Source organism: Columba livia, chromosome 5, assembly GCF_036013475.1.
Source record: "Columba livia isolate bColLiv1 breed racing homer chromosome 5, bColLiv1.pat.W.v2, whole genome shotgun sequence".
NCBI lineage: Eukaryota > Metazoa > Chordata > Aves > Columbiformes > Columbidae > Columba > Columba livia.
In genome coordinates, this window is record NC_088606.1 from 9360446 (window position 1) to 9387389 (window position 26944).

At 41.0% G+C, this 26944-nt stretch overlaps 3 protein-coding genes across 7 annotated transcripts in view; 2 read left to right on the forward strand and 1 right to left on the reverse strand.

Annotated features, from left to right (window-relative positions):
* The window catches only part of CDCA4 (cell division cycle associated 4), a 30685-nt gene extending 20836 nt beyond the window's left edge, over positions 1–9849 (forward strand). Inside the window, 1 exon segment of the mRNA XM_065063303.1 lies at positions 6240–9849. The gene's annotated coding sequence lies outside the window, so the exon portion shown is untranslated.
* Positions 6244–7092, forward strand: LOC102093312 (SERTA domain-containing protein 2-like). The gene has a single exon (XM_065065804.1). The coding sequence runs from the start codon at positions 6244–6246 to the stop codon at positions 7090–7092; it is 849 nt and encodes a 282-aa protein (XP_064921876.1).
* Positions 9850–13718: 3869 nt separating the features above from the next.
* Positions 13719–24303, reverse strand: CLBA1 (clathrin binding box of aftiphilin containing 1). Of its 5 annotated transcripts, none has more exons than XM_065063299.1 (7): positions 24219–24303; positions 23022–23090; positions 22413–22903; positions 18926–19074; positions 17300–17429; positions 15891–16004; positions 13719–14494 (listed from the first exon to the last, which is right to left on the reverse strand). In XM_065063299.1, exons 2-7 carry the CDS (start codon positions 23053–23055, stop codon positions 14327–14329), a joined length of 1086 nt encoding a protein of 361 aa, XP_064919371.1. In that variant the 5' UTR covers positions 23056–23090; positions 24219–24303; the 3' UTR covers positions 13719–14326. The 5 variants fall into 5 exon arrangements, with proteins under 5 accessions (XP_064919371.1, XP_064919372.1, XP_064919370.1 ...); XM_065063300.1 differs by having other exon boundaries at positions 22985–23090; positions 24219–24301; XM_065063298.1 differs by having other exon boundaries at positions 22413–22918; positions 24219–24296.
* Positions 24304–26944: the final 2641 nt, after the last annotated feature.

A 26944-nucleotide genomic window follows, 5' to 3' on the forward strand; every position in this document is an offset into this window, starting at 1 on the left:
AAATAGTGAAGTGACAGTGGGTAGGTTATGAATTCCAGACTAATTCTGTGCTACTCAGTCTGCCTCTCATTCCTTTCCTCTGCTTAATGAATACTGTTCAGCCTACTCTTTATTTTCAAAATGTGGGAAAGGATATTAGGTACATCCATGGGCTTGTCTATTTTCTGTGTAGTTTTAGGGTTTGGATTTTGGAGGTGGGGGGGTGAGTGTTGTTTGGTTGTTTTTTTTTTTTTAAGTCTGAACAGTAGCATATCTTGGTTCTGTGTTCCATTTGTTTTAGTAGTAACAGACTTAGGTGTATTACAGGTCAGGATTTGGTGACTAAAATGTTGTTACTTATGCCCTTTGAGCAGTTCTTCTCTGGTCATTTCTAACTCCTGTAAAGAAATTGTTACATAGGAGTTTAGGTATGGGAGTAAACTGGTAGGACTGCACTCCTCCCTGTATGCACACTTTTAGCCACTTGTGCCTTCTCCAGGAGTTACTCATCTTGGCTAAACTGGGGCAGGGCTGGGGGCGGGTGGGGAGGTAGCGGACTTAAATACATTTTTATGTATTTTAAAGTGTCTTCAGATCTAAATTACTTTTTTACTTGGGTGTTCTAAGGTGTTTAATCCTCCTTCCCTTGCTTCCTAAGATGTGGTTATGGGACTCTCCAACGCTTGCTGAGGACAACAGATCAGATACCCTGTTCTGTGTAGTCTGACAGCTTACTGTGTTGCGTAAGTTGTGTTTAAGTGATCAGTGTTAAGTCCAGATGGGAGGAAGGGATTTACTTTCTGTCTGTTAACTGTACCTTCAGCCTTACCTTTTCTTGTGCAGCTTCTTATACATGGAATACTAGTCAAGAGCCAGTCCACCACTTAATTCAAACTACGAATGAAGTTGTGTTGCCAAATCTAAAATGTATGTCAGGTAGGGGAAAGATTATCATTAAAAATAGTATGTGGTACACATCAAATAATTCTGGGAAATAACCATAACTGTAGGGATGTTTCCTTTGGATAGATGTGTGCTTGTGAAATGTGCATTGATGGAAAGATGGGAGAGCAGGAAATCAGATTATCAGCTTCAGTCAGTCACTAACACTAGTTTACAGTTCAGAGAGACTTCTGTCTGTTCTTACTGTTACATGCTTTTTACAGTTAGGAGCCAAAGGAGGCTTTGAAAGGCAGTTAGCCAAATGGCAATAGCTGTGAGTCTCTAATTTTGATTTTAATACGTAAGCTGCATTACTGAAAACAAGACAGGCAGCTTTCAATCATGAGGTGCTTACACCTATTAAAATCTGATATTTCTGTCCTATGAGAAAAAGTAATTTTTCACTTTGAAACAGTTTGAGGCTGAAAAATTCAACACTGGCTGTATAAAAAGGATCAAGCAAGTCTGAATTTAATAATATCATAAAAAAAAAAGGCAAAAGGAACCACTATTGGTGAAATGATTTTGACCTACGTGGTGCAGGCCAAGTACTTTATTGATGATCTTGCTATTTAAACTCGTTCTTTAATGGTAAATTAATAATTCTTGTATAGTTGACCATAGTGTTCTTTTGTGCATGAAAAGTTCATGTTCAGACAATACTGTGGAAGTCATATTTTATGTACTCATGTTTTTTGAGGCTTTTCTCTGCAGAAAATTAAAGCTCTGTGTGGTTCTGAGTTCTAAACATTGTTTAACTTGCTCTTAAAACCTTTTTTGGAAGGTGAGGAAGAGGAAATTAAGCAGTAGTTTGCCCAGATAGAAGTAATTGAGGGTTTTCACATGCTGCGTTCTTCTTTGTGACTGTTTCCAGCTGTACTTCTTAACCATGTGTTGGTGGCAGCTGCACTGCACTATCAGACCCTGTGACAGATGGAGCTGTGTTTTTCCTCTGAAATGGTGGCACGAGTCCTGCATTGTCCACAACATATCGCAATGTGAAATTTTCTTGGTAGCCTGGAATGTTTCTTCTGAGTAGCTGTGCACTTTGACCAGGCCTGTCTGTGTGGTGTCCTGTGGGGATCTGCCAACCAGGGACGTGCCTCTTCCCTCTGGTACAGTGTAGGATTACAGTGCATGGGATGCTTCCTCCCATCTTAGCAGGGAGGAGTTTCTTTGAAATGTCTTCCATGGATCTGGAAGGAGCTGAGGAATATGCTGTCAGGGGAAGAACTTCTGCGTAGACTCCTTTGTAGTTGAGTGACATGGTTGGAGAGTTTAGTATTCCTAAACATTGAGTTTACTTTGCTTATATCTGCAAAGTAATTTTAATTAAAAAAAGCATTCTGTCATAAGTGGTCTATGTTGGTTTGCATTACTATGAGAGAAGAGGAGAAAATGCCAGAAATAAATTACTGAGTTGTGTTCTTCATTGTTCTTGTCTTTTTCCATCACAAAAGATTCTAAAATAGAGCCTGTGAGCTCAAAAAAATAGGTTGTTGAACTTTAAAGAAAAGTTCAAGAGAAGGGAGACTTAGAGCTTGCCTCTTTCACTATTGTGTAGACCTCACATTTGAAGTTGGCATAAACTTTGATATTTTTTTTTTTCCAGTTTATTTACTTACAAATCACAGAGTTATCAGATTGGCACATTCCAAAAATCCTGTTACTTGATTCAATTTTTGAGATCTCAGTAGGTTCCTGGAATTAGGCTGGAGTGAGGAGAGTGTCGTTTTTAGATACGCTTTGTGTTTTAGTTTGCCGAACTTACAGTTCTTTGAACTGACAGCTGCGCAGCAGTCACTCAGTAATACAGGGTTGTCTGGGGATGGTAGCATAGATTTTTATGTGGATTTCGATTTGTTTTCCTTGGTACCAGAGATTGAAGTGGAGGGAGCACTGCATAATCAAATAATGTGACCAACATTTTATATTGCAAAGTAATGCTCAAAAGAGAGCATTTGACTGGTTTGTGAATTTTGGGTTTGGGATGTGTGTGTTAATACACAATGCTACAGAAGGACAAGTTATTTAGAAAATATGGAGTAATTTGTTAAGGATATGACCCTGTCAGAAATTTTTATGCTAGAAAGTAAAGTGAAAGGCCTGATAAAATGTAGATTAGCTGGTAACAAAGGGGCTTTGTGTCTTTTGTAGGTCAGCAGCTGAGTGTGTTTGACAAGAACTGAAATTTAATGTCTCCTGTAGCAACCATTACACTAGTAATTTTTAAATCCACTGTACCAGTGGTACTCTGGTTTTCATTAGTCTTTTCCGAGTTTATACATAACCTCTGAAGTCATCTAGCTTCTGAACAGAGACTTACAGATCCTTGTAATTAGGCAGAAATCATACTAAACATGCAGAATTACACAAAAATACTCCTCTCTTATGTTTTAGAATTTTAAAAAAAGTAACAATGTCTTTGACATCTAGAAAGTGGGGAGCCTGTTAAGTGGAAACACTTGAAGTTGGAGCAAATAATGTTTCTTTCAGTTTGTTTTTATAGCTCAGAGTGCTGCCATGCTCAGGCTTTGTTACCTGTTTCTAGAATGCTCTGAGACAAATTTTATGAAGGAAATTGGAGGAGTGAAAAGGAGAGCATCTGTGTATCTGAGCATGAAATACTTAGTCTAATTATTCTACTGTATGAATTTAAAAGGTAAACATTACACTTTAAGTTGTTCTTGTGAAATTATATATCCTTGTATATGATAGTTTGCTTGCTCTTTAAGCATGCTTACGGAATTTAAATGCTAGCGTGTTTCTGAGATGCTAGAAGTTAACGTTATTTATATAATTCAAATAGGTAAGTCTAGTATTTCCTGTGTGTCTAACAAAGTGTAAGTACATATTTTAAAATGTTAAAGGCAGTAAACTGTCAAAACCAAGCATTCTGCATGTACAAAATGTCAGAATTACTGTTCCCTGTGTGATCTTAATTTAATTCGCTTGCGAGTGTGAATTTTGGTCTGCTTTCATTAGTTAGTGTAGAGGGAAAAAAAAACCCACACACACAAAAAGCAACAAACACACACAAGAACTAGTGTGCAGTGTATGGGAAGGACGGTGCTTAGTGAACAAATAGCCTTTTTGATGTATATTTTTATTCTTCATAGTAATGGTATGGGGAAATGCCTTACGTAGTACATAACATTTAAATGCTACTTAACATGGAGAGTTTTTTCTAGTGAGTTTTTAATGATTTGCAGACCCTAGTTGTCTTCATGATATAAGTTGATATATTTAGCAACAGTTTTACTGTAAAGTCCTTCATAATCGTGATTTTTCCATAGATTGTGTCTAAAATTATCAGTTGCTGACAGTGTTGTCAATAGTTTGATGCCTCACACACACCCACAAATACTTTTTATTATTAGATTTAGTGTCTGAACTTTGTATTCAGATTTATTCTGATTTTTGCTGTAATTGAGTGCTCAGTACTGTCTGGTTCTATTTGCTCGAAGCGGGGTGCTGGAATGGGGGGCAATACATAACTGTGGGAAGATGAGTTAGGTGAATAGGCACACCACATCCAGACACTGTTTTTTTACAGAGATGGTGGTGCTGAACAGACTTCCAAAGTTAAATTGCAGCACTGGTAAAATTAAAAGTGATTAAAGTTTTTTGTTGTTGTGTTAATAGTGAATATGTTAGTAAACTGAGCTGTAGGCCAACCGACTACTTGTTATATAAAAATGTCAAATTTTATTTCATCCCAGTATGTCCCTAAAAACCAAAGTGGGTATGATCAAGAAATATTAAACCTAAACTTCTCTAGCAACTGTTTTTTCCTCTCTGTCGGACAGAGAGGAATGCACCGTTTGCTTACTTTCTGTTCCTCCAGAGGAGCAGAGTTCAACAGTCTTGTCTAGGCAGGTGGATTTAGCCATGGAGCCCTGCAGTGCTTCCTGCAAACCTGGAGAAATCCCAAAAGAAAAAGAGGCTTTATCCTGCTGCCATCTCCTTGTCCCCAGAAGTCTAGCGACAGACTGGCAGCTGCGGCCATCAGCTGAGCTGTTGCTGGCAGTGTCCAGTGTGCACATGAAAGGGGAGCTGGGAGGCCCTCTGCAGCATGCAGGATCCGGGTCATTGTGTATAAAGGATCAGCCCTTAATCTGCCACTGGGTGTCTATGATTGCCTAATTTTTTTTAATTGTTTGAGGGTGAGGTGTGTGTATTCCACAGACACATCAAGATCTGTGTAACCAAGACTTTCCCAGTGTTGCCTGTGCATGGTATACTCTTTTTCAGTGTTTGTACAAGTGATTGTATAGTGCTTGTTGTCCCTAATAAAATACTTTGTATTTTGAATGGTAATTGCAAACTACCCAAGCATGTATTTGTTTGGATCACATGTATTTTAGGTGTGCGTGCCTACAGTTTTTTTGTACCACAGTGTTCTATCATATTTTGATGCAAAAGCACACGAAGCAGACTGAAAACAACTTTTTCTTCTAGTGATTTACCAGAACTGGTCACATTTAAAATGCCATCTGATAGCCTCCTGCTGGATGTCCCTCATGTTAAGTCAGTAGCAGGTTGTGAACCAGTAGCTGTGAGCACTGATCATCATTCTATGAGCTTGGTGGTACAGCCAGATTCCCTCCCACTTTTTAGCTAAACTACCAAGCTGTGGAATGGATACAAGGATCCTGTGGGGTGTCCTGTTGTCGGACTAGCTGGGTGGTTCAACTGTAATAAACCAACTTAGGTCACCAAAGAAGAGGGAGAGAAATGAGTTCTATAGAGAGTTCTCAGAGACACTGAGCAAGATATTAAGAATACATTAATAATGAGATAAAAATGGGTGTTGAAACTGGCTTTAAAATCTTACCTACTGTACGCAGTAACAAATATTAAAATGACGACATTGATATATTCTGCATAGTTATTACAGTCCCTAGTATAAGCATCTGTTTTCTTTCATGTGGACATTCAGATATTTCTCATTAATTCATTTTTGTATGCTATATATCTTAAATGGATAAGAGGCTAAAAAGTTCACCTATTAAAGATTTGAAATAAATTAATATTCTCAGAGTTGAAAGTAAACCTTTTTTTAAAAGTTACTATATTTTTTTTTAATCTTTTCTGTTTAAAAAAAAAGTTGTGAAACAACTGAGCTGGATAAGGCATCTTCTCGAGGGAAGTAGTATCTCATGTAGGATTTTATTCTGTTATTCAGTGTTCTGTGGAATTAGAGTCTAAGGTAACCAATACATTGTATGCTACAGACTTACCAAAAGTGCCTGTTGAGATCTTACAGTAGAAGCAATAGTCTTGCCCAAGGTTAATCCGTAATTTCTCTCTTTCAGGTTCATGTTGGGGAGAGGTCTAAAACGCAAGCTGAGTGATTATGAGGAGAACATGGCTGGTCTCTCGAGTGCCTTTGATTCCAGTCGAAATCTGCCATATCCGCTTAAGAGGCAGTTGGTGCTTAATATGTGCCTCACCAAGTTACAAACATACAAAATGCTGGTGGAACCAAACTTGCACCGCTCTGTCCTCATAGCCAACACAGTACGGCAAATTCAAGAGGAAATGCGACAAGAGAGTAATCAGCCAGTTAATGTCTGCCCTGGCATCGCTCCCAGTTCTCACAGCTACACAGGGCTGGAGTCACCTGGGATTTCTCTTCAGTTGCCTTCAGGTATTAGTCAGCAAGAGTCTAACTGTTGCGACTTGCGGTCCGTAGAAGATCCAATTGAAAACAGCCTGCTGATAGTTTCAGATGATGATATGTCATCCGCCATTTCATCTATTCTGAAGGATTTAGACTTTGTAGAAGATATAAGCCCACCTACTTGTCTGGTTCCTACTGGAGATGACCAGCCGAAGTTTCCAGAAAATACTGGTCTAAAACTAGAAGATGATAGACAGGATTTGAAGGGAGCTGAATGCGTGTTTGGTTCCTTTGAGATTTCAAATTCAACTAGTTACTTGAAGGATTTGGCAATAGATGACATTTTTGAAGATATTGACACTTCAATGTATGATTCAGACTTCTGTTGCCCTCCGCTAATGCCGCCCAGACCACCATCTCTTGCTGCCGAAGAACCATTGAAAAGCTTTCCATCCTGTAACTCTTCTTCAGCAAGCAACATTCAGATATGTAGAGCGGATCTGAGTGAGCTGGACCACATCATGGAAATTCTGGTTGGATCCTGATACTTGTTTTACCCAAAGATACTTTTTAGCTGCCACTTTTATTTGGTTTCAGGATAAAAGCCACTGGAAAAGTTGTAAAGAATTCTTTAAAACACAAACTAGAAATAATTGGTCTGTAGTGGGATTTTCTAAATAATTCCGAAACTTATAAACCAAAAAAGTGGCAGATTTTTTTTAAGAAAAATATTTATTTATCAGAACTGTGCAATCATCTTTTTCCTTCCAGGGTGTATGTGGAACAATAGGCACATACCCTTATCACCCTTCATGCCTCTTTCAATAAACTTTTTTATGTGCAATTTTTAATTTGTCAGAAGAATTTACATGAAAAACAAATTTCATATGAGATGATCTTTTACAAAGCCTCCACTTTATTTTTAATATCAGAGTCTATGCCAGGTTGGGATACGTCAAGTTGCATAGTTGGATTGCATGGATTGCAGACACATTACTAGAGATGGGTATATTTTAAAAATGAGACACGCTTTGCTTTCCTTTGGTCAGATAAGCAGATCAAGACACTTGTCAACAGAGTCTCTTGCATTTTCTAAAGCATTCAGAACTATTTATTTTTGTAAATTTTATAGTCTTTCTACATTTTACTACGTTATTTCATCATAGTTCAAATATAATGGACTTCTAGTTGGATGTGTTTAGCACTACCTCTGAGCTGAAATGCTTTAATTCTTTCCAGTGCTTCGTCTAAGACTGCAGATCTTTTTGTTTCCTTTTTTGTTTTTTGTTTTTTTCTGGGGGAAAGTACTTCTAACTCATTAAGCTGATCCTTTGACAGTGACCTAGCTGATTTGTGAAATCAAGGGTATTCAATGTTTAAAAACTTTTAAGTATTTACAAATGTAATTTATATGTAGATTGTGCAATTTAACATTTTTTCTGTCAGTATTATGTGCTTAGATTTTGGATAATCTTGGCATTCTTTAAAACTTACTATGTACAGGTAGCTTTATAATCTGTTTTGGAAAACACTGTCCTTCAGCCCTGCTTTCACTACAAAGTCTAAGATGATTTTTATGTGCAATATTATTTAAAAAGACACACATTAGTATACCTGGCATTGTAGAAAGAAATGTTTCAGACTTAAAACTTCTAGCACCTTTGGAGGATACTCAAGCGAGTCAACATTTCTGTATCCTTCAAGAAACAAAGCTGAGAACACCTATTACTACACCAGTGCTCACTGTTTTATTACTCCTGAGATACTCATTGTTGCGTGGTGAGTCGGTGCTGGTGACGGAGGCGCCGGGGTACAGCTGTGTCCCTGGTCTTTGGGGCTCCACGTCCCTGGGGCTTTGGCAGCGCCATGGTGGGTGGTGGTTGCTGCCGCGGAAAGGGGTGCGCGCCTGGGGCAGGTGTGCGTGTAAGCACACACAAGCACACTCCTTAACTGAGGAGGAGATTTGCAGTGAGAACTATTTTTCCCTAAGACAGTTCGGATACTGTGTTTCAGCTTGAACTGAGGTCTGTATTGATCCTTGTTATTGTCTTCTGAACTACACACTTGCACATTAGGTTTTGTGGGCTTTTTTTAATTATTTTTTAATTATAAAACTTTTACTTTGTTCCTGAAAGCTGCAGCACCTGTCTTGTAAGAAATTTGCAGTTGTAAAAGCTTTGCTTTGGTTTGTTGGGTGTTTTTGGTTGGTTTTTTTGTTGTTCTGCTGAGACTTTTCATGAATGGAGCATTGGCAGAGGAAAAAAAAAATGTTGCCTGTGTGTTGCATCTCACAGAAGTTGAAATCCTGGCCCTATTGAAGGGGCCAGGGTGTCACCTACTATTTCTAGTCTTAACTGACGCTGTGGCACATCTACGTTGTGCAAAGGTCTCCATTTTTTACTGTGACTATTTTGGTTAACAGCTGTCGATACAATTTGGTATTCCAAACCAATGGAGAACCAGTTCAGGTCACGTCCTCACAGCCATCTGGGTTGTTTAGCAACCGAAGGGTATAAATGTATTTATATGCATATAATGTATTGATTCTAATATAAAACTTCTGATCTAAAGTATTTTGAATTGCTGGATAAAGGGATTTGTTTGAAGAGTGTATAAATAGTTCTTGAAGAGGTACAGCTTCGGAATGTACACAGATTGTGCATTGTGTATAGACTACTCTGGCTTTTCCTCAGCCTCTACTTTTGTATTAAAGATATGACTGAATAAATCCTTGAAATATTAAGGGCCTTCTGCACTGTGATGAAGCAGAGTTGTGGTTAAAAAATGTCTTTAAATTCAGTGATGAGGAATAAAATTTAAAAATGCATCTGAATTCCTTTTGCATTTGAAAATATGTAATGTTACTATGCAGTAAAGATATTTTGGTATGAAAATTGTATCATGTAGCAAATAGTGAATACTTAATAAATCCACTCACCTTGCAGCCCGTCCAGAGACATTAAAGAAGACAACTTGCTTTTCAGCATTTACATGCTAAAGATTTTTGTATACGTCAGAAAATGATTAAATTGTTGGTAGATGTTTTATCAACAATTCAAAATGCAGTTTTTGTTCAGGAGCTTGCTATGCAGCTCTGTTTGGTTGCTTGCATCACAGTGCCAAGACCATAAGCTGGTATGTAATGCAGTTTGGTTATGTATGGAATTACGTGCAAAGGGAAGATTAATTTTAAATATGCACAAACTAATTTTAAAATCCTTCCATGTAAAATGAAGTTAGAGGCTAGTTGTGGACCTATTTATTGTATGTTTGGAAATAAAAGCCACAGTTTTGCAGTTTAACCGTTTCTATTTTGAAGCCTTCAGTATCTGACTGTTTTAAAAACAAAACAAAAATCGTGATACCATGCCACCCTTCCTTTGGTATTTTGCTTGCAAAGATGTGTTTCTTAGGTGCTTGCTTTTATACCTTCTTTTTTCTTCCTTTCTCCCTGGAAATACTAAATACCTTACATGGCTTTGTATCCCCTTTGTGTGTCCCGTCCCCACAAAACAAGGGTTGGCCCATGGAGCCAGTGTGGGCGGATTCCTGTTGTGACCAGGTGACACACGTCACGTAGCACTTGGCTGTGCTCTGTTTTTTTGACTCGCCTGCCCTGTGTGGTCTTCCCAGCCTGTGCAGTCCCTGGTGTTGCTTCAGGGGTTGACAGGCTTGAAAGAAAGTGTCAGACACAAGTGTCCTTGGTGCACGCTTGTCAATCTGGGACAAACACACTGCTGCTCAGTACTAGTGCGAAGTAGTTTGCTCATTGTGCTGAAACAGATTGCGCTAGCAACTTCAGGTTCGAAGGTCTCCAATCCTCTTCCAGTTGTGGACCTCTAAAATGAGATCCTGACTCTTCTGCAATGAACTTCTTTTCATTGATAAAGCTGCATTTACTGCTACTTACAGATGAGGAATTCTTCCTGCCTTTTGTCTTGGGGCCTGCTGACCACAGCTGGAAAAGCAAAGGTCTAGAAGTAACTTCTTCCCAGGAACCTGTCCTTGGCTGCGAGGTTGTCGCCATCATGACGTGAGCCCCGTGGCCACGTTCCTGGAGCAGGACACTGCTCATAGGCACTGCATGGATGGGCCTTGGAGTTCAGCAACACAAAATGACGCATGTGAGGAGAGCAGGTCTTTTAAGAAAATGTTTTTAAAGTATTGTTTCCAGGTCCTGTCGAGACTCTTTAAAGGTGGTGTAGGGTTTCATATATATTTTTTCATCAATTTTAGCCACACTGAGAGATCTGAACTTCAAAGTGTGCTGTGCAGCTCAGCGCAGGGTTGGTGTAAAACAGAGCTAGGTGAGGAGGTGCAGGAGCTGCTTCAAGAGCTCTGTTGAGCTCAGTGTTCTGTATTACTGGCAGTGAGACTTAAAAAGACAAACTTCCCCGCTCAAGCAAAGTAAAATACACAAAAGCAATTAACCTATCCGTAAGTTCTGCGAAGATGGTGAGTTATAACCCGTTGCAAAACTAATTTTGAGCTATTAAAGCCAATATTCCAAGTGAAGGGTTAAGATGCAGAGCTGTGGCTATAAAAAGTACATGTTATTAAAGCAGATGTTCAGAGGGAAGCTGGAAGATTTGGGGGATTCAAGTATTTGCCCGGCATTCACAGGCATCTTGCCTCGATTGCAACATATTTTTTTTGTCTCTTTCAATGCCATTCCATACATTTTTTTTTCCTTCATTAGGATCCGTTTATCCCAGCAGAGCGCTGGGCTGGGCTGGCTGTGCTTAGCACTCAGGCTGGGCTGTGGGATGATGATTCCTGAGGGTTTTGTCCATATTTCAGTAGAATAAAGAGAGAACCTGTGTTCGATGTGACTGAAGCGAGCCCGCTGCATCTGCTGGCTGGGCTGCTCGCGTTTGCTTCTTTGAATCATCCAGAGTGGATCTGGAAAGTTAAACTTGGACCCAGGGACATCCAGGGACAAGTTTGGGGTTTAACAATTAATTTGAACACAGCTCATTTTTAGCCAGATTCCCTCTGCCATCTTAACTGGAGGACTTGTGCAATGGATCCTCACAATTAAGAAGATCAGAGTGCTTTTCAATCCTTTAATGACCCTGCACTTTGAAAAGTTCAAACTTTTAAGTTGTTGCAAGATTTTTTTGTTTGTGTTTTGCTCCAAGTCTTCAGCATCTGTCCAACCAACGGTGGGCTTATGGTATACTTAGAAATCATCTTAGATTTTGGAATGCCCCTTTTTTTGGGGGGGTGGGTTTTGTTGTTAATCATTTGGACTTCTAAAAATAAGGCTATGAATACAAGTAATACGCCGTTTCTAAAACAAAACTTCCCCAAACTTTGCCACCTACTCTGCTAAATTTAAGGACTGTATGTTGAAATAAGTTCCCTAAAATTTGACTTATGCTTTTGAACAGAATGTGCATTGACATTTTTTCAGTCTTTCACAATGTACTTGTTCTTTTTTTGCAAAGCTGTTTTCCTTCTACAAAGGAAACATTTCAGTAATTACGTTGCTGATTTGAGCTTCTAAGAACTTTGGGTATATTTTCCCTCTAATCTCAGTGGAAGAAAAAGGCATTTCTGTCCAGCTCTGCTGTCTAAAACTCTTCCCTTGCTTCAGTTTTCACCTTTTCAAAATCCTAAGCAAATGTCAGAAGTCTGCGGTATTTGCTTTCTGCAAACAGAGAGTGCAGTAACATGCTCAGTTCATCAAAACTCAGTGTGTCACGGCAGAGAGCTCAGTTATGCTGAAATGCACAGTCTAAAATGTGCGAAGATACGAAGCTTTTTCCCCTCCGTGCACCATTTTAACAGAAGAAGCACCTGCCCGGTCTGGGTGCGCGGCAGCTGCTGCACGCGTGGCCAGCGCCGGGGGGGCAGGAACGAGGAAATGACGAAAGGAAATGAACAGTCAGTATTTGTGCAAAACACACCGGACGTGTTTCCGGCACCCCTCGTTTCCCAGGATAACGACAAGGAGAGGCTGCTTCGTGCTACGCAACGTGTCTGAAAATGATCCGCTAAAATTCATTCTCCCCAAGTCTCCCCTCTTGTCTGTCAGGAGAAACGAGTGCAACTTTGTGAATACCCCCAAAATGCAGATTGTGACCAAATTCTGATGAGGGCTGGGGGGCTGCCAGGACGCCACAGCCTTGAAGCTGAATTGAATTATGTTGTGATTTCAAATCTGCTCGTCTTTGAAGAAACAAACCTGTTCCTCTGCGACTGACGGCAGGAGTAAAAGGTCTCTCCACTCTCCTGTGCAGCCTGTGTTTACAGGCACTAAGGGCTCAAGTGGCCCAAAAACCTGAAAAGCGGAGCCCATCACCTTTGGAACCCCAGTAGTTTTTTACTCCACTGAATCATAAAGGGCTGAAACTTTTATTCCCCCCAGTCTGTATTTTGACAGGGCTGTAAAACCTGCTACTATTGAGGGAAGGATGATGGATTCACCCCTCCCCTGGGGTAGCAGGGCAAAACATCCTTTGGTATATTCATCTGATGATAGCAAAAGCAAACCATTGAGCTGCTTTCAAATAGCACTTTTCCAAATGGCCCGTAACCATTTACTGAGTAACCGATACATGGTTTGTCCTATCCTAATAGCGCCAAGGTACTTATAAACATTACTAAATTTATAAGTTATTATAACAATTGTAATTTCACTGCTGAACAGTTTACTAGATTAATGGTTGGAGTCTGCCAGTGCTTTATAGTATGCTCAATTCTAAGAACAAAATAGGCACATAATTAAATAATTAACTGACTTAATAAGGGACTATCCAAGTTTGTCCCCTGCTTTTAATACACAAAATGTCAGTGGCAGTGCTTGGCAACTCTTTAAAATAAAAAGCCATATACAATTCTCACATTCAGAATGGCCCAATTGGTGAATGGATTGGTAACTTGCTTAAAAGTTATTACCAATGAATAAATAAAGCTGCTGCAGTTGGAAAGGACAAACCATGGATTATACGGATGATGGTGAAGTGCATCTCCTCTGGCACTCAAGCATGCAGGCGGATTGGCAACATGGTTGATAGTTAGTATAAAATTTTAAAGAGGCAGCAATGTGCAGCATTGTGCAGTACGAGTGCTGAACCACACTGCCGTCCAGCCTTAACAAGCGTGGTTATGTGTGGTGGAAGCGTTGGGCAGCTGAATGAATCCAAGAAGTCCTGTTACAACCAGCTTCAGAGAGGTGATTTATTTAGAAACAAACATCAGAACAAAACATTTCACTGACTCTACCCGTATCACCACAGCAGGTTTCACCAGACAGAAGTTAAAACAGTTTCATTTTCCCAAACCCCAGTGAAAGCCACCAGACATAGAAGGTTCCTCTCATTATGTTCAGCAGTGGCAAAGTCACAGATCTCAGCTGATCCAAACTGGACCAAGAATGAGGAGCGCTGGTGACAAGGCGCATTCACAGCACTCCTGAGATGTGGGTAGATTTTGGCAGGGAAACAAGGTTTTTGATCGAAGAGGCATTAAGGCCTGAAAGGTCAGTGCTTCAGTAGAACAGTCCACCAGACCCTCTTTGACGTGCGGTCACAGCTGGATTTGCTGTTAAGAGACACGTCTCTGCAGCAAAACTTGGAACAAAATTACACTTTTGACTTCACAACTAAATAGGATAAATACCTTCTACTAATGTGGCTTTAGGTACCTCACATATAGTAATACATCACTTTCCTAAAAAACCTGTGTAGTCTATAGTACCAAGCCAGCAACAAAATGTATAATAAACTGCATTCAGTTCAAAAAGAAAAAAAATAACGTTAAAGTGTGTTTGGTTCAACAAACATCACTACTGAAAAATTTCATTTTTAGGTTATCTGTAGTGAAAATGTGCTTTTTCCTTGGGATTGTTATATACTGCATGTTTCCATTTGACGATGAGGTTTTCAAGAAGAGGTTACAGGTAAAAGGATGAGCATGTCTGGAATCTGGTGATACCGAAAGCTGAGAGAAGAAGAAAATCTAAGTTATTTTTTTTCCACTCTAAGTTAATTACTTAGCAAATTTCAATCTAAGTTTTACACAGATTTCATTTGAAAAATAGCGTAAGAAAAGAAGTTAAAAAAACCTGACATAACTAGGAAGATAAATGGAAAAGATCGCACTATATAATTTAACTTCCAGGTTAAGGTTGGCAACGTATATTTCATATTGAGCTTCAATTCAAGATACCAAACTGCGGGGCTTGTTCTTTCTGAGGCTACTCCAGAAAACAAACTGTCAATTTACTTTAACTCTGTATCATGATTCGTTTTACTTTTACTCCATCTACCTTGAACCACTTCTCTTTTGCCTAAACCCTGTCTCAATATTTTACAGATTTCCAAGTACGTGTCAGCTACTGTGATCCCACCCTCATGTACTCATTTAAGAAAGCAGAACTGAATTTTGAAGTCATAAACTGGCCAGTCTTTTTTGGGCTTCTTTCCGAATTCTCTCACCTAACATCTCTTATATGTTCCCAGAGGTTCCCAGAACAGTATATATACATATTGAGTGTCCAATGGAGTAAACAGAATAAAACATAGCAGTGAAAGAGTGCCTCAAACTATCCACGTCCACAGCAATGAGTTGCCCAACTCTGTTCTCCACTGAGGAAGGGAATGAGTGTTAAGAATATTCACTCAAAATACTTCATTAAAAACAGAACACGACTGATTTTTTTAAAGCAATGGGAAATGACAGAACTTTCCTTCCAACTTACACTGCTTTAGCAAGAAATAAATGGAGCATATTAAGGCCTGTTTGAGCAAAGACAAACTAACAACAAAGTCTTTCCATTTCATCCTCTGTTTTGTAATACAGCTTAAAAATAGTAATGTTCTCAAATCCTTGTTGTTATAACATCAATTCTGCCTGCCTCATTGAGGAGCTCCTTTTTCTCCTTGAGTGAACAAACCAAATCTGAATTATTCTGAATATTTGAAACGCAAGTTTGAATGTAATTTCTTCTCTAATGTCTCCCTTCCCATATATTTTAGGAGTGAGTTACAATCGTCATTCTCAGTGATCAATGTGTTCATTCCTCTACAGACATGCTAATTTTCCTTTGTCATTAGAGCATCCTGATTTTATATATCACTCCTCTCCCTCAAACAATAAGTAATTTGACGGACAGTCCAGCTTATATAATTACTAACCTTACATTTCAGCATTCCCCTTCTCTAAAGCTGTCAGGTCTCAAAGAGCAAAACCCACCTCCTCATTCAAACTATCATATCAGGACCAAACAATTAACACTAGGACATGTGCTAGAACAGCTGGCTACAGCACAGAGGAGTGTGTGAAATACACTCAGTGGTTCTCTGGAGTATTTTACCTACTTTAGAGCAATTCTTACCTTGGTCTGGATCAGTGCTTTGCAGTCATTAATACTGGATCCATCAAATCTGAAGTCCTCATTATCTTTATCATTTGATTCTTCAAAAAAGTCATCCTGGCTCTCCAAAAAGTCCTAATAAAACATAATTTACATTATCTTTATGAATTTCTATCTCATCTCAAAGCATATAACCTAAAGTTAAGTTTCCCTCAAATAACAATAACCACTACATTTTACTTTCTGAAGCTGTACTTTGATCTATCATTTGGCCCCATTGCATTAAAACAATTCTAAACCAAAACAAGTTCTATACACATGGATCTAATTGTGACTTACAATAAATGAATAAAAATCCATTTCCAATTAAAATTAGCCTTAACATATGCCAGAGAATAGCTGAGAAATACATCTTCATCAGTACTATTAAAAGTAATACAATTTTCCAGTAACAGAAAAGAAGTAATGCCATAAGTTTAAGCTGCCAGGGCATTGATTTAATGCTGGTGTATTTATGGGCAAGCAAGGAACAGAAGGGGAGTCTAAGTGTGTTGGAGAAATGTCTCCCTTTCTCTCCTGTTCAGTGACAGCTCTATAAAAGTGACTTTCAAGTGCAGAATAGCTGCTACACCTTCAACACTGTCATTCTGTTTGTGTATAACTTGCATGAAAGGTCAAATATGTCCATAAAATGAAAATCAAACACAGACACCCCCCCCCCCCATACTTCAGCAATCAAATTAGCAATTGAAGCAGTTATGTCTGAAAACCGCATGTGACCAGTTCACCTCAGCCAAATAACCAGGTTGAATACTAAACCATCCCTGACACCTTTATCTTCTCAAAACAAGAGATCAGACAGTGACGTTGCTTTTTGACATCTTTCAATACTGTTGGTTTGTTCTCGATTCAATTTAAAACATACTCCTCTCCATCAAGCCTTGCAAAACCAGAATAATCTCAGGAAAAGGGAAGTGGAACACGCTTTTAGTTCATATACAGTAAAAACACCCAGTAATTACTTTAACAGCCTCTCTGATTCAAATCTGATTTTCACTTAACGGAAAGATATTAGAGGCTAACAATTTTCTCATGCTCTTAGCAAAAAAGAAAACCATCTTACTGCACACACATCTGAAAGCTACATCTACATCTATAATAAAGCTGCATGTACCACCTAACTCAACAGGGCGCTACATTAACGGAGACTTCAATGTAAAGACAATCAAAATTTGATCCTACATAATTTCATAGTTACTTACATATAATGATGAGAAAGTACTAGATTATAATTTTAAAAGGTTCTCTGTAAAAGAGCTTATGACTCACCCAGATCTCATTCCTCACGCACCTGCATGTATAGTTTACAGAAAATTAGATTCATAACCAAGTGTTTATACTGGCATACCAGCAAACTGTCGTTCAGTTACCTTTTGATTTGCATCTATTCCAAGAACACTCAAGAGGTTTTCTTGGCAATGAGATTTACTCCAGGGATGTCTTAAGCTGGGGGTATTATCAAAGTCTGTAAGTGTTCTCCATATGTTTTCAGAATCAATGCTAGGAAAGAAAACACAATCTGAGGTTACAAGGAGTACAAAGTTTCCAGTAGATGTATATAACATATATTTTCACTACATATAGTTGTTTAGTAGCCTGCCTTGATCTAAACAGCAACTTATCTTAAAGACTATTTCTACATTCATTCATGTTATCAACCCAATGTACTAATAAGCCATCATGACAATTAACGGAAACAAGTCAACATAACCACATGCCTGCGCTGCTCAGATAAGAAATGCATTAGAAGAATATTTCAGAGATTGTTATAGGCCAACAGCTCAGATTATTCAATTGCTCCTGTGAATTACGCGTAGAGTTCAGCCCTATTAATTCTGCACTTTGCATCTTCTGTCTCTCAAACCTTTCTCCTTCCCATCACTCGTGTGTCCCCCCTGCAGCAGCTGCTGCTCAGGTGGTGACTCACATCTGCTCTGGACATGTCAGTGCTACAAAACAAGCCAAAAGCACACGCTGCTGGAACAGTGAGAATTAGAGTTCCCTCTACATAGTACTTTGGGCTCTTACATTGCATTAATCCCATACAAATCCGGTTGCTTTTTGCTTAGAACAGGATGCAGTTATCATTGATCTTAGTTAATCATCACAGTGTATCAGGGCTTTTGTGTCTTTAGTTGGTACTGTGCAATAATATTGCAGTCCCTTTCACATATTCACCATATTTCCCCACGAGTTTGAGGCTGATTGTAATATCATGCCTATGCAAGGAACTTGCTGAAAGGATGCCCACATTCAATGTTTTAACTACATTTCTTGTGGTTCTTAGGACATTTCCAAACTATGTTCTGACCCACCTTTCTAGAGACAAAGCCTCAGATGTGTGCAAAAATAACAATACTGCTCAGTATGCACAGTACTGCTCAGAAGCTGCTGGTCCTTCAAAAACACGTAACAAGTCTAAAAGTGTTAAAGCTGTCTTAAGAGAAAGCTAAGTTAATGATATTAATTGCTATTAACATAATCCCAGGAAAGAAGCCAGATGCACCACGGGTTCTGAAGCACATCTGGTTAAACATGAGGAGAAGTTACCACCTGGGAAAACTGGGGAGGGAGAAAATAAAGTGAGTGGGTTGTCAGCAGAAGCGGCAGCAATGCTCCTGCCTCAGATGATGGCAAAATAAGTCGGATGTGTTGTACAGAAAGGACAAGCGAACAGGAAGAACAGGCTGCCTGTTGGGTGTTCTGGCATTCCACAGGCTTAGTCATCAGAAGGCACACCAACAGCAGGAAAAACCCGAAGCAGGAATTTGTAATTTTGATGTACTCCCTTCCTTGTTTTCCGATGGCTAAAACACAATCCATTTCCTTTAACAACACAATACAAAATTTGTACGATCTATATGCCGAAAGAGATTATTAAATTCACCTGCTAGTATCACTGATTTTTAAATTATGAAATAGACAGTATAATTCCTGAGGAACTGTTTTGTGGGTTTGTTTGTTTCGTTTTTAAACTGTTGATCTAAACTCATTACCAAACTTGATTCTCCATAAGTTCAGGAATCCCAACATCTTCACTATTTGTATCAAGTACTTGATCCAAGCTTCTTATGCTCTCTCTGGACTGTGATACAAAGACTTCAGGAAAGCCCAACTTAAATATATCCTCATAGCTGTGGTTTTCCTAGAAAAAACAGAGTTTTATTACAGACATTATACAGACCATCCCCACAGTTCATGAAGGACATAGTGCAAACACTACAATGTTTCCAGAGATCGTGTTGTCAAACATTTTCAAAATTTGTATTACTATTAATGGGACAGAGTGACTAACCCCACAGCTCAGCCGTTCAAGTATTTACCTGGAATTAAAGGAGGAGAAGCAAGAAGCCAAGAGTTTCTGATGAACCTTATTCTCCCCAGCAGTCAAGACTCCATCTGCTCAACTAATTCAGCTCAGGTCAAACCAAATGTATACATCAATTCAAACACACCTAATTCAGCCAAAAGTAACAAAACTGCTAAATACTACAGTTACCAATAAATACTTGCATTGTGTAATCTGCACAAAAGCTGGGGCCAGTATCTCTACATCCTTCCATCCACACCTAACTTTTTCCAGCCTATGTTAAATATCAGAGCCAGATTTATGTGCTTTTTCCTCCTCTAGCAGTGATGAGGAGGAGGTTTGGAGGACTGAACACAGGCAAATGAGTGGCCCAAACAGGCCTCCTGGAAGTAACAGTGTTATCTGAAGACTAAGAAATACATATACAAGGAACAATGTGCATCATTTACATGCTATCCTAAAGGGACATTATCATGCCATCTGGTCCAGAAACTTTCTCCTTTTATTCCTTCAAAGAAGAAGCAGCTGCAATTTTCTAAATCAAAGCACTTCATCGACTTCACCACTCTGAAGAGGGACTGTGAACTAGGAGCAGAAATGTTCTGTGAAAACCAGAGAATGAAACCAGTCGATGTGGGGTTTTTTGCCTAGCAATCAACAATTTAATCTGAAAAACATCAGTATGGATACTTCATCTGTTGACAGGTTCATTTAATTGTAATTTGAATAGCTGAAATAAACTGAGATATTTCCAGTTTCATCACACAAAAATCAGACAAGTGCGGTGAATATTAAGAGAGTATGGAGTTAATCTAATGGGTGAGTGGGCAAAATCAACAGAGCTGGTAGAAGACTTCTGTACTTCTGAGTATCCTAGAAATGGAACTTCTGTCCCATGCAGCTCCTTCCTGAAGCACAGGCCTTGCCTGTCCTGAAGAGCAACTGCTGGGACATTCAGAGACTCCTGGGTAAAACCCTTTGAATCTTGCCCAAAGTGTCATAATACTTTAAATTCATTTCTAAACTATTTCAATAGGGATACTATATGTTTGAGAAGCAGAATTCTGTGCAAGCACACTTGCTAAAGCATACATGGAGAGTCATGGTCAAGGAAAAAGCCTTCCAAGTAGGTACAAAGCTCTACATGGGACAGGAGCTGAGGGAAAGTCAGGCAGCTGCTCTGGGCTTTTAGGGGGGCAGAAATCACAGTCACACAAGTGTCAATGGAGGGAAGTACCGGACTGCTGTGTTTGTCAGATCTGAGAGCCTGTGGCGATTCTCCAACATGCACACAAGTCACTGGCTCACAGTTTAGCCAAGCTAGATGAAAAGCCCAACTTTCAGGAAAAATGCAATATTTTTCATTACTTTTATTACTGTCCACTTCAGTGGGTGTTTCTAAACTAAATTTGGGTGTATTTCTATTTGTACAGATTATAAAAATATGAATGCACAAATTTAATGTCCATGCTTTTTGAATAAATTCTCTATATCCTATTATATCAGAATAGTGCTTAAGCAAGTGCACTAGGCCCTCTCACAGTGACCGGTATTTAAGGAATATATGAAAATTCCTTATTCAATCATGTAGCCAAAGTATCCAGCTACTACAAGGAAATCAGTGACTGTTTTAATCTTAAAACATATGATTCTGCTCCAGACTGAAATCGTCTAATTAACAGAAACATTAGGTATCGAAGGTCAGTCCTCTGATCTGTAGAGGGCCCCTCCAACCTATACCTGGATTTCTTTCAGTTGACTACACAGAAGACAGAGCCCCAGCCTGAGTAGTTTGTAATCTCAAACAATACAAAAGGCACAGGGATGAAGGACAAGCCACAAGTGTGTTCTGCACCCAAAGAAATCCCAAACAGCTCTGCAGCTGTTTCTTTACTCTGGACAACTTGAAACTCTAGGCAGGGTTAACTTACTCAGCTCATACTGAACATTTCCTTTTACCTTTAATAAATGCAAAAATATAGCGAAAGCTTCATCAAGATTAAGATCTACTGCTTTTGGAAAGAAACCAAACAATCTGCTATATTCTATTTCAGCTCCAGTCATTACACTATTTTTTCAACACAAGACTTCTTGTTCCCAACTTCCAGCAGTAGGAACAATGTAAATTCTCTGTTTTACACATACCAGTAACGAGGTATCTTGTGATCTCTATCAATGCTGGACAGCTTACCACACACATCTTGTGCTTTCCCTGGTAACACCTCTGCACCAGGTAAAACTTCCAGGCAGGGAAGTTTTCTGTCTCCAGAAAACCCTCTGTTCCCTATGCAGACTAAAACTCAACTGATTAACTCTGTGCAGGTCTTAGTTAATTGCTCTTCTTTTTTTCCCCAAAAATGCTTTAACTAGGACAAAAGCAGTGAGAATGAGGGTGTTTTGTATTTGTACATTCTTATTTTCCTATCGTTGCTTTGCTTCACTCTGTGAATGCATTTTTGGTGTTTGGTAAACACTGAAATCCATTAATTGCAAAATGTAACCCCGAAACTGAACCATTTTTGTGTTGATAAGGAAAAATTACATAACTTAGTATTTATGCAAATTATTAGTTCTAACATATCATGAGACAATGTAACATCCTATGCTAGAAAATAAATGATATCTAATTATTGCTATTCATTTATTTGTATCGTTAACTTCTACCCACAATCAATCTAAATTCCAGAAAAACTGCTGGATTAATCATGCAGTATACTGAATAACAAAAGTTACTGTTATTGCCAACTTCTAACTCAACTTCATGTTGGTTTAGTTCAATAAGCTTGCAGGCAAGCCACAGAATTTTTGGCTCCCCTTTTTTGCTTCCCACCTTAGCAGTTTTTTGTTTCCTACGCTCATTCTTGTCTAGCTTTTGAGTTGCATGTGCTTCAGGGCAAAGTTCATCATTTCTACGTGCTTACTGAATTCTAGTGTCTAGAAGCAAAGTAGCACATTAACATTCTTTAAAGCTCTCCAGCAGGATAACTTAAGTATTTGTCAAACACTGTAAAAAAGTCACTTCTGTTCCACTTGGGTTAGCTGCAAAGTAGCCTGATGGTCTCTCTCCCTGTACAGCCTTATCGTCTACACAGAAGACATTCAAATATAAATCTCGAGCTATAGGAAGCAGTAACACAAACACGTTTGGGTTTTGGTTTACTATTGACACCTACCTCCTTGTGAGAGCTCAAGGCCTCCTGTGTCCCACCATGTAGAGACGGTTCAGGATGAACGTGTCCAGCAGAAGCACTGCAACATCCACGGCTCGAGTCCCTGTCACCTCCAGAAGCTTTTGTTGGCTTCCCCAAAACGTCAAGATTGTGACCGAATCCCTCTGATTTGTCTAAGGACTCCCTGAAGCCTTCAAAATCACCCCAGGAACCACCGGGTTCTGAGGTACCGTAACTGCTCTCAGAAAAGCCCTCACTACTTCTCCCTTTGCTGTTTACTACAGGGAGGCTTAGCTGCTTTACTTCAAGATTAGTAATTTCTTCATTACTTGTCCTTTCATTCAAGTTACAGTCACTTCCATCAAGAGGCGTACTGCCTACTTCAACTGTTAGGTCTTCTAGAGACATCCAGTGAGATGTTTCTGTATTAGCAAGATTTTCTACTGGTGACAGGTTCTGCATCTTTAAGAAGAATTTATTTGTTGAAATCCGTACTGCAAAAAAAAAGGCTAAAGAAGTTCAGTTGCATTAGAAATCTGAATATTTCCAAAACAGAATCAAATTAATCATTTCACCTCAAATAATAACACTGCTAAATAAAAACAGGATGACCTTCAGTGTCTCCTCCAGTAATCAGCATGTGCATGTTATTCAGTCTCACTCTCTATGTAGGATATTAGTCTGCAAAGAAAGAATTGTAAATAAATACTTCTGTGATAAGGGCTGTGTAGGAATAAAGAAAGATAGCTGATAAGGCAGGAGAAAGAATGTTCAGGCTAAAATAAACACATTCCAGTATTATACAACTGAAAATCGCTGCAGGGAAAATTATTTAAAATTTACACATAACTATCTGCCCACATCACAAGAATGCCATTAAATCAGTGAACAATACTCAAAAAATATTTAACAAAAGTTCTTGGGTATTAATTGAGTACTGAATGCACAGGAGACAAGCCTAAATAATTATAAACAATATCCAACACATTATATATTTTCTATAACTATGTATTTCATCCTTCTCGCGTATGCTCAAACACTGCTTTTGTTGTTTGTGTGGGCTTTCCCTGTCCGAAAGATTCCTGAAGTGGTGTGATTTGCAGCAACACCAGAGCTGGCCGTTTAATCCTGTGACAAATACAGTGCTTCCAACTGTTTAAGCAATTAAGGCAGATTTAGTAAATTCAGTCTAGCGTCTGTAAATTATACGGGCAATATTGCATTTATCGCTTTAGATTAACCACATCTCGTCAAGATGCACGCTGTTTTGGGGAGCGGGTTAGGAGCTACAGTAGGAGCGACACTTCTGAAAAGACTGGCCGCTACTAGACACGTTCTGTGCTCAACAAACTGAGCCAATCTCGGGCTGTGTTCCCCAGGGTCACCTCGCAGGTGGCACAGGGCCGGCCGGTGGGCTCTGGATTGCGCCCCCGCCGCGGGGCTCCGGAGGGCCAGCGGGACACGGCGGGGCTGCTGCCGCCGAACCCTCCCCCGGGACACCCTCCCCCAGGCGGGCAGTACAGGGGAAACCCCGGCGGGTGCGAGCCCGTCCCCGACCCGCAGCCGCCGGCGCTTCAGCCGGGGAAGCGGCTCCTCCACCCGCCCTTCCCACCGCCGAGCCCCGCGGTGACCGGGCACCGGCACCTGCCCGCCCCCGGGGAGGAGGAGGCGGGGGGGACACGGCGAACCGCCCAGCTCCACAGCCCCGAGGAGCGGGGAACCGCCGCCGTGCCCCATCTCCCCCTGCTGCGGGGGGACCGAGCGGCGCCGGCCGCTGTGGCAGCTCAGACCCGTACGGAGCAGCCTTACCGCCCGTCCTGCGCCCCGGCCAGCGCCCCGGGCCCGGCCGCGCCGGCAGGTCGGCAGGGGCGGGGCCGCGGGGCGTTACCGGCCGGGGCGGGGCCGCGGGGGCGCCCGCTGTGCGGGACGGGTTGGCGGGGAGGGGGGCAGAGCGGAGCCCCGGAGCCGCTCAGCCGGGGCGCTGCTCCCGCGGCGGGAGGGGGAGGATCTGCACCGCCCGGGCCTGCCCGATCCCCCGGCGCTGCCCAGGGGAGCAGCCAGGGGCGGGGGAGCCTCAGCCCTTAGAAGCACAGAATCATGGAATCATGGCAGTTGGAAGAGTCCAACTATAACGTAACTCTAAACCATGTCCCAAAGAACCTCGTCTCTACGTCATTTAAACACCTCCAGGGATGGTGGCTCCACCACTTCCCTGGGCAGCCTGTTCCAATCCCTGACAACCCTTTCCATGAAAATTTTTTCCTAATATCCAGTCTAAACCTTCTCCAGCACAACCTGAGGCCATTTTCACTTGTCCTGTCACTTGCTACTTGGGAAAAGAGACCAACCCCCGCCATGCTACAACCTCCTTTCAGGTAGTTATAGACAGTGATAAGGTCTCCCCTCAGCCTCCTTTTCTCCATGCTAAACAGCCCCAGTTCCCCCAGCCGCTCCCCATCAGACTTGTTTTCCAGACCATTCACCAGCTTCATCACCCTCCTCTACACTCTCTCCAGCACCTCAATGTCTTTCCTGTAGTGAGGGGTGCAAAGCTGAACACAGGATTCAAGGTGTGGCCTCACCAGCGTCGAGTACAGTGGGATGATCCCCAAGCCAGGCGGTGTCCCGGAGGATCCCCGTTCTCTCCTGTTTCTCTGACAAATACTTCCCCAGTTCTCCAACCTTGCCCCTGCACCTCTGTCATTACAATTGGCTTCACCTTCATCTCCCTTGGGCTGAAACCACTCCACTGTTTTACATCCAAAAGCCAACTCCTGCTCTCCAGAAAGAGATTGATTTTAAAATAATTATGTGAAAAAGAAAAGTATTCCCATTTTTCCAGCTTCTTTCTGTGAGCCGGCAGGCTAAGGACTCAGAGTTTGATGGTGGTGGTTTGTGTTTGGTTTGAGTATAACTAAAATCCTCACATCATGACAAGTTTCCAGGACATGGACTTAAAAAGAGTAACAATCAATCCACCCAGTAGTATAATCTCATGATAAAATGGTAGGGATGGGCCAGCAACAGTCTCTCAGGATCTCCTCTTCCTCTCCCCTTCTTTTTGCCCCACGAGGAAGCTGAGGCTGGGACTGGATCCTCCCATTGTAGGAGGTAAAGGCAGAAGCTGTGGGTCCGTCTGTCCTCTGTGACAGGTCACCCTGCAGCCTGAGGTGACCATGTCTTCTTGCCCACCTCCTGAGGAGCAGCGCTGTCTGGAGGTGGCGTGGCTGAGTCCAGCTGCTCCCACAGCTGGGTGACAGAGGGAAGGACACAAATTCCTCAGTCTTCCCCTCCTCAGGTCTGGGTTTCACACCTGGGCAGTCCCAAGCAACAGGGGACAGTTGTAAAAGCACAGAAAAGGGTTTTTCTGGAGCAAATCCCAAGGTAAAAAGCATTTTCTAGGCATTACAGTACACGTTTTCCAGCCTAGGCACAGATACGTGCACTCCCACACATCTAACTCTCATTCCAGGCTCTAGTGCTTTATCTGAGGGTGAGAGGCTGAATTTGGGAGCAATGCCCAGACGCAGAGCCAAAGAAACTTTATCAGCAGGTCTCTGAAAGATTTTCTAAATTTGTTTTCTTTCTGCTTTGGAGCAGTTCCTTGCCCTCCATGGCCATCCCATGGCAGGCTGCAGCTGAGGATATCCGACCAGCCCGGTGAGACTGTGACCAAAGCCCGGAGTGTCTGACACTTGTTGCGGTAGCATCACCATCCCACGTTGCAGTAAGTTTATGTGGTGGGGACCTTTGGGCTTGCAACTCTTTTCGGTTTTGAAGGCAGCTCAATATTTTTTTGGCTACCGAGATTGTTTTACATGGCTTTATGTTTTCACCTGTGTCTTCCCAAAGGAAAAAACTACAAACAGACCACACAGAGACTGAGATGCTCCTGTTTGTACCACGCTTTGCATCCAGAGGGGAAGGGGTGTGTGGGTTTTCCAAATCTGCCTCTGCCCTGCAAAATCCAAGGTGTGTTTGCAGCAGTGGAGTGATGGGAGAGCTGGTGAGCATCGGAAGCTGCCGCAGACCTTAGAAACCTCGGCGTAGGAACAGAAGAAACTGTGGTGCCTTCTTCCCTGAGTAACATCAGTAACTTTATTAAGGACTTGCCACATTACGATGTTTATTTCTCTCTCCAGCACACCTTATAACCCACCTTGGGAAAACCAGTCGCTAACCCTGAGTCCCTGCAGAGGAAGCGATCGGCTGCAGCATCAGCTGGATGTACCTACTGCTGCCTTTCCTCTCAGGCAAACACAGCTGAAAACCCACAGAGTCACCCAAAGAACAACCTGCACTGCTGTGTTTTGGGCAGGATTTCTGATCAAGAGGAGTCAGCTGCCCTGCAAAGTGGGTTTCACCTGCCCTCGTCTGAATTCACTTCTCTTGGCTCAGCCCAGCTGCTGATGAGATCCTTAATTTGTCTTTTAAATGACACTCTCTCATAGACTGACTGGTGTAAGTTAAAAGCATTATCACAGCTGGGTTAATAATTTTCCATTCTGAAGTACAGGGTATTTTAAAAAGATGCA

Bases quoted from the DNA above. Each gene is read 5' to 3' on its own strand.
- LOC102093312 (XM_065065804.1), top strand. From the start codon at position 6,244: ATGTTGGGGAGAGGTCTAAAACGCAAGCTGAGTGATTATGAGGAGAAC.
- CLBA1 (XM_065063298.1), bottom strand. From the start codon at position 23,055: ATGCACATGCTGATTACTGGAGGAGACACTGAAG. The intron at 19,075-22,412 runs GTAGGTGTCAAT...TGTTTTTTCTAG, and splicing joins CCTTGAGCTCTCACAAGGAG to GAAAACCACAGCTATGAGGA. The intron at 16,005-17,299 runs GTAACTGAACGA...ATGTTTTATTAG, and splicing joins GAATAGATGCAAATCAAAAG to GACTTTTTGGAGAGCCAGGA.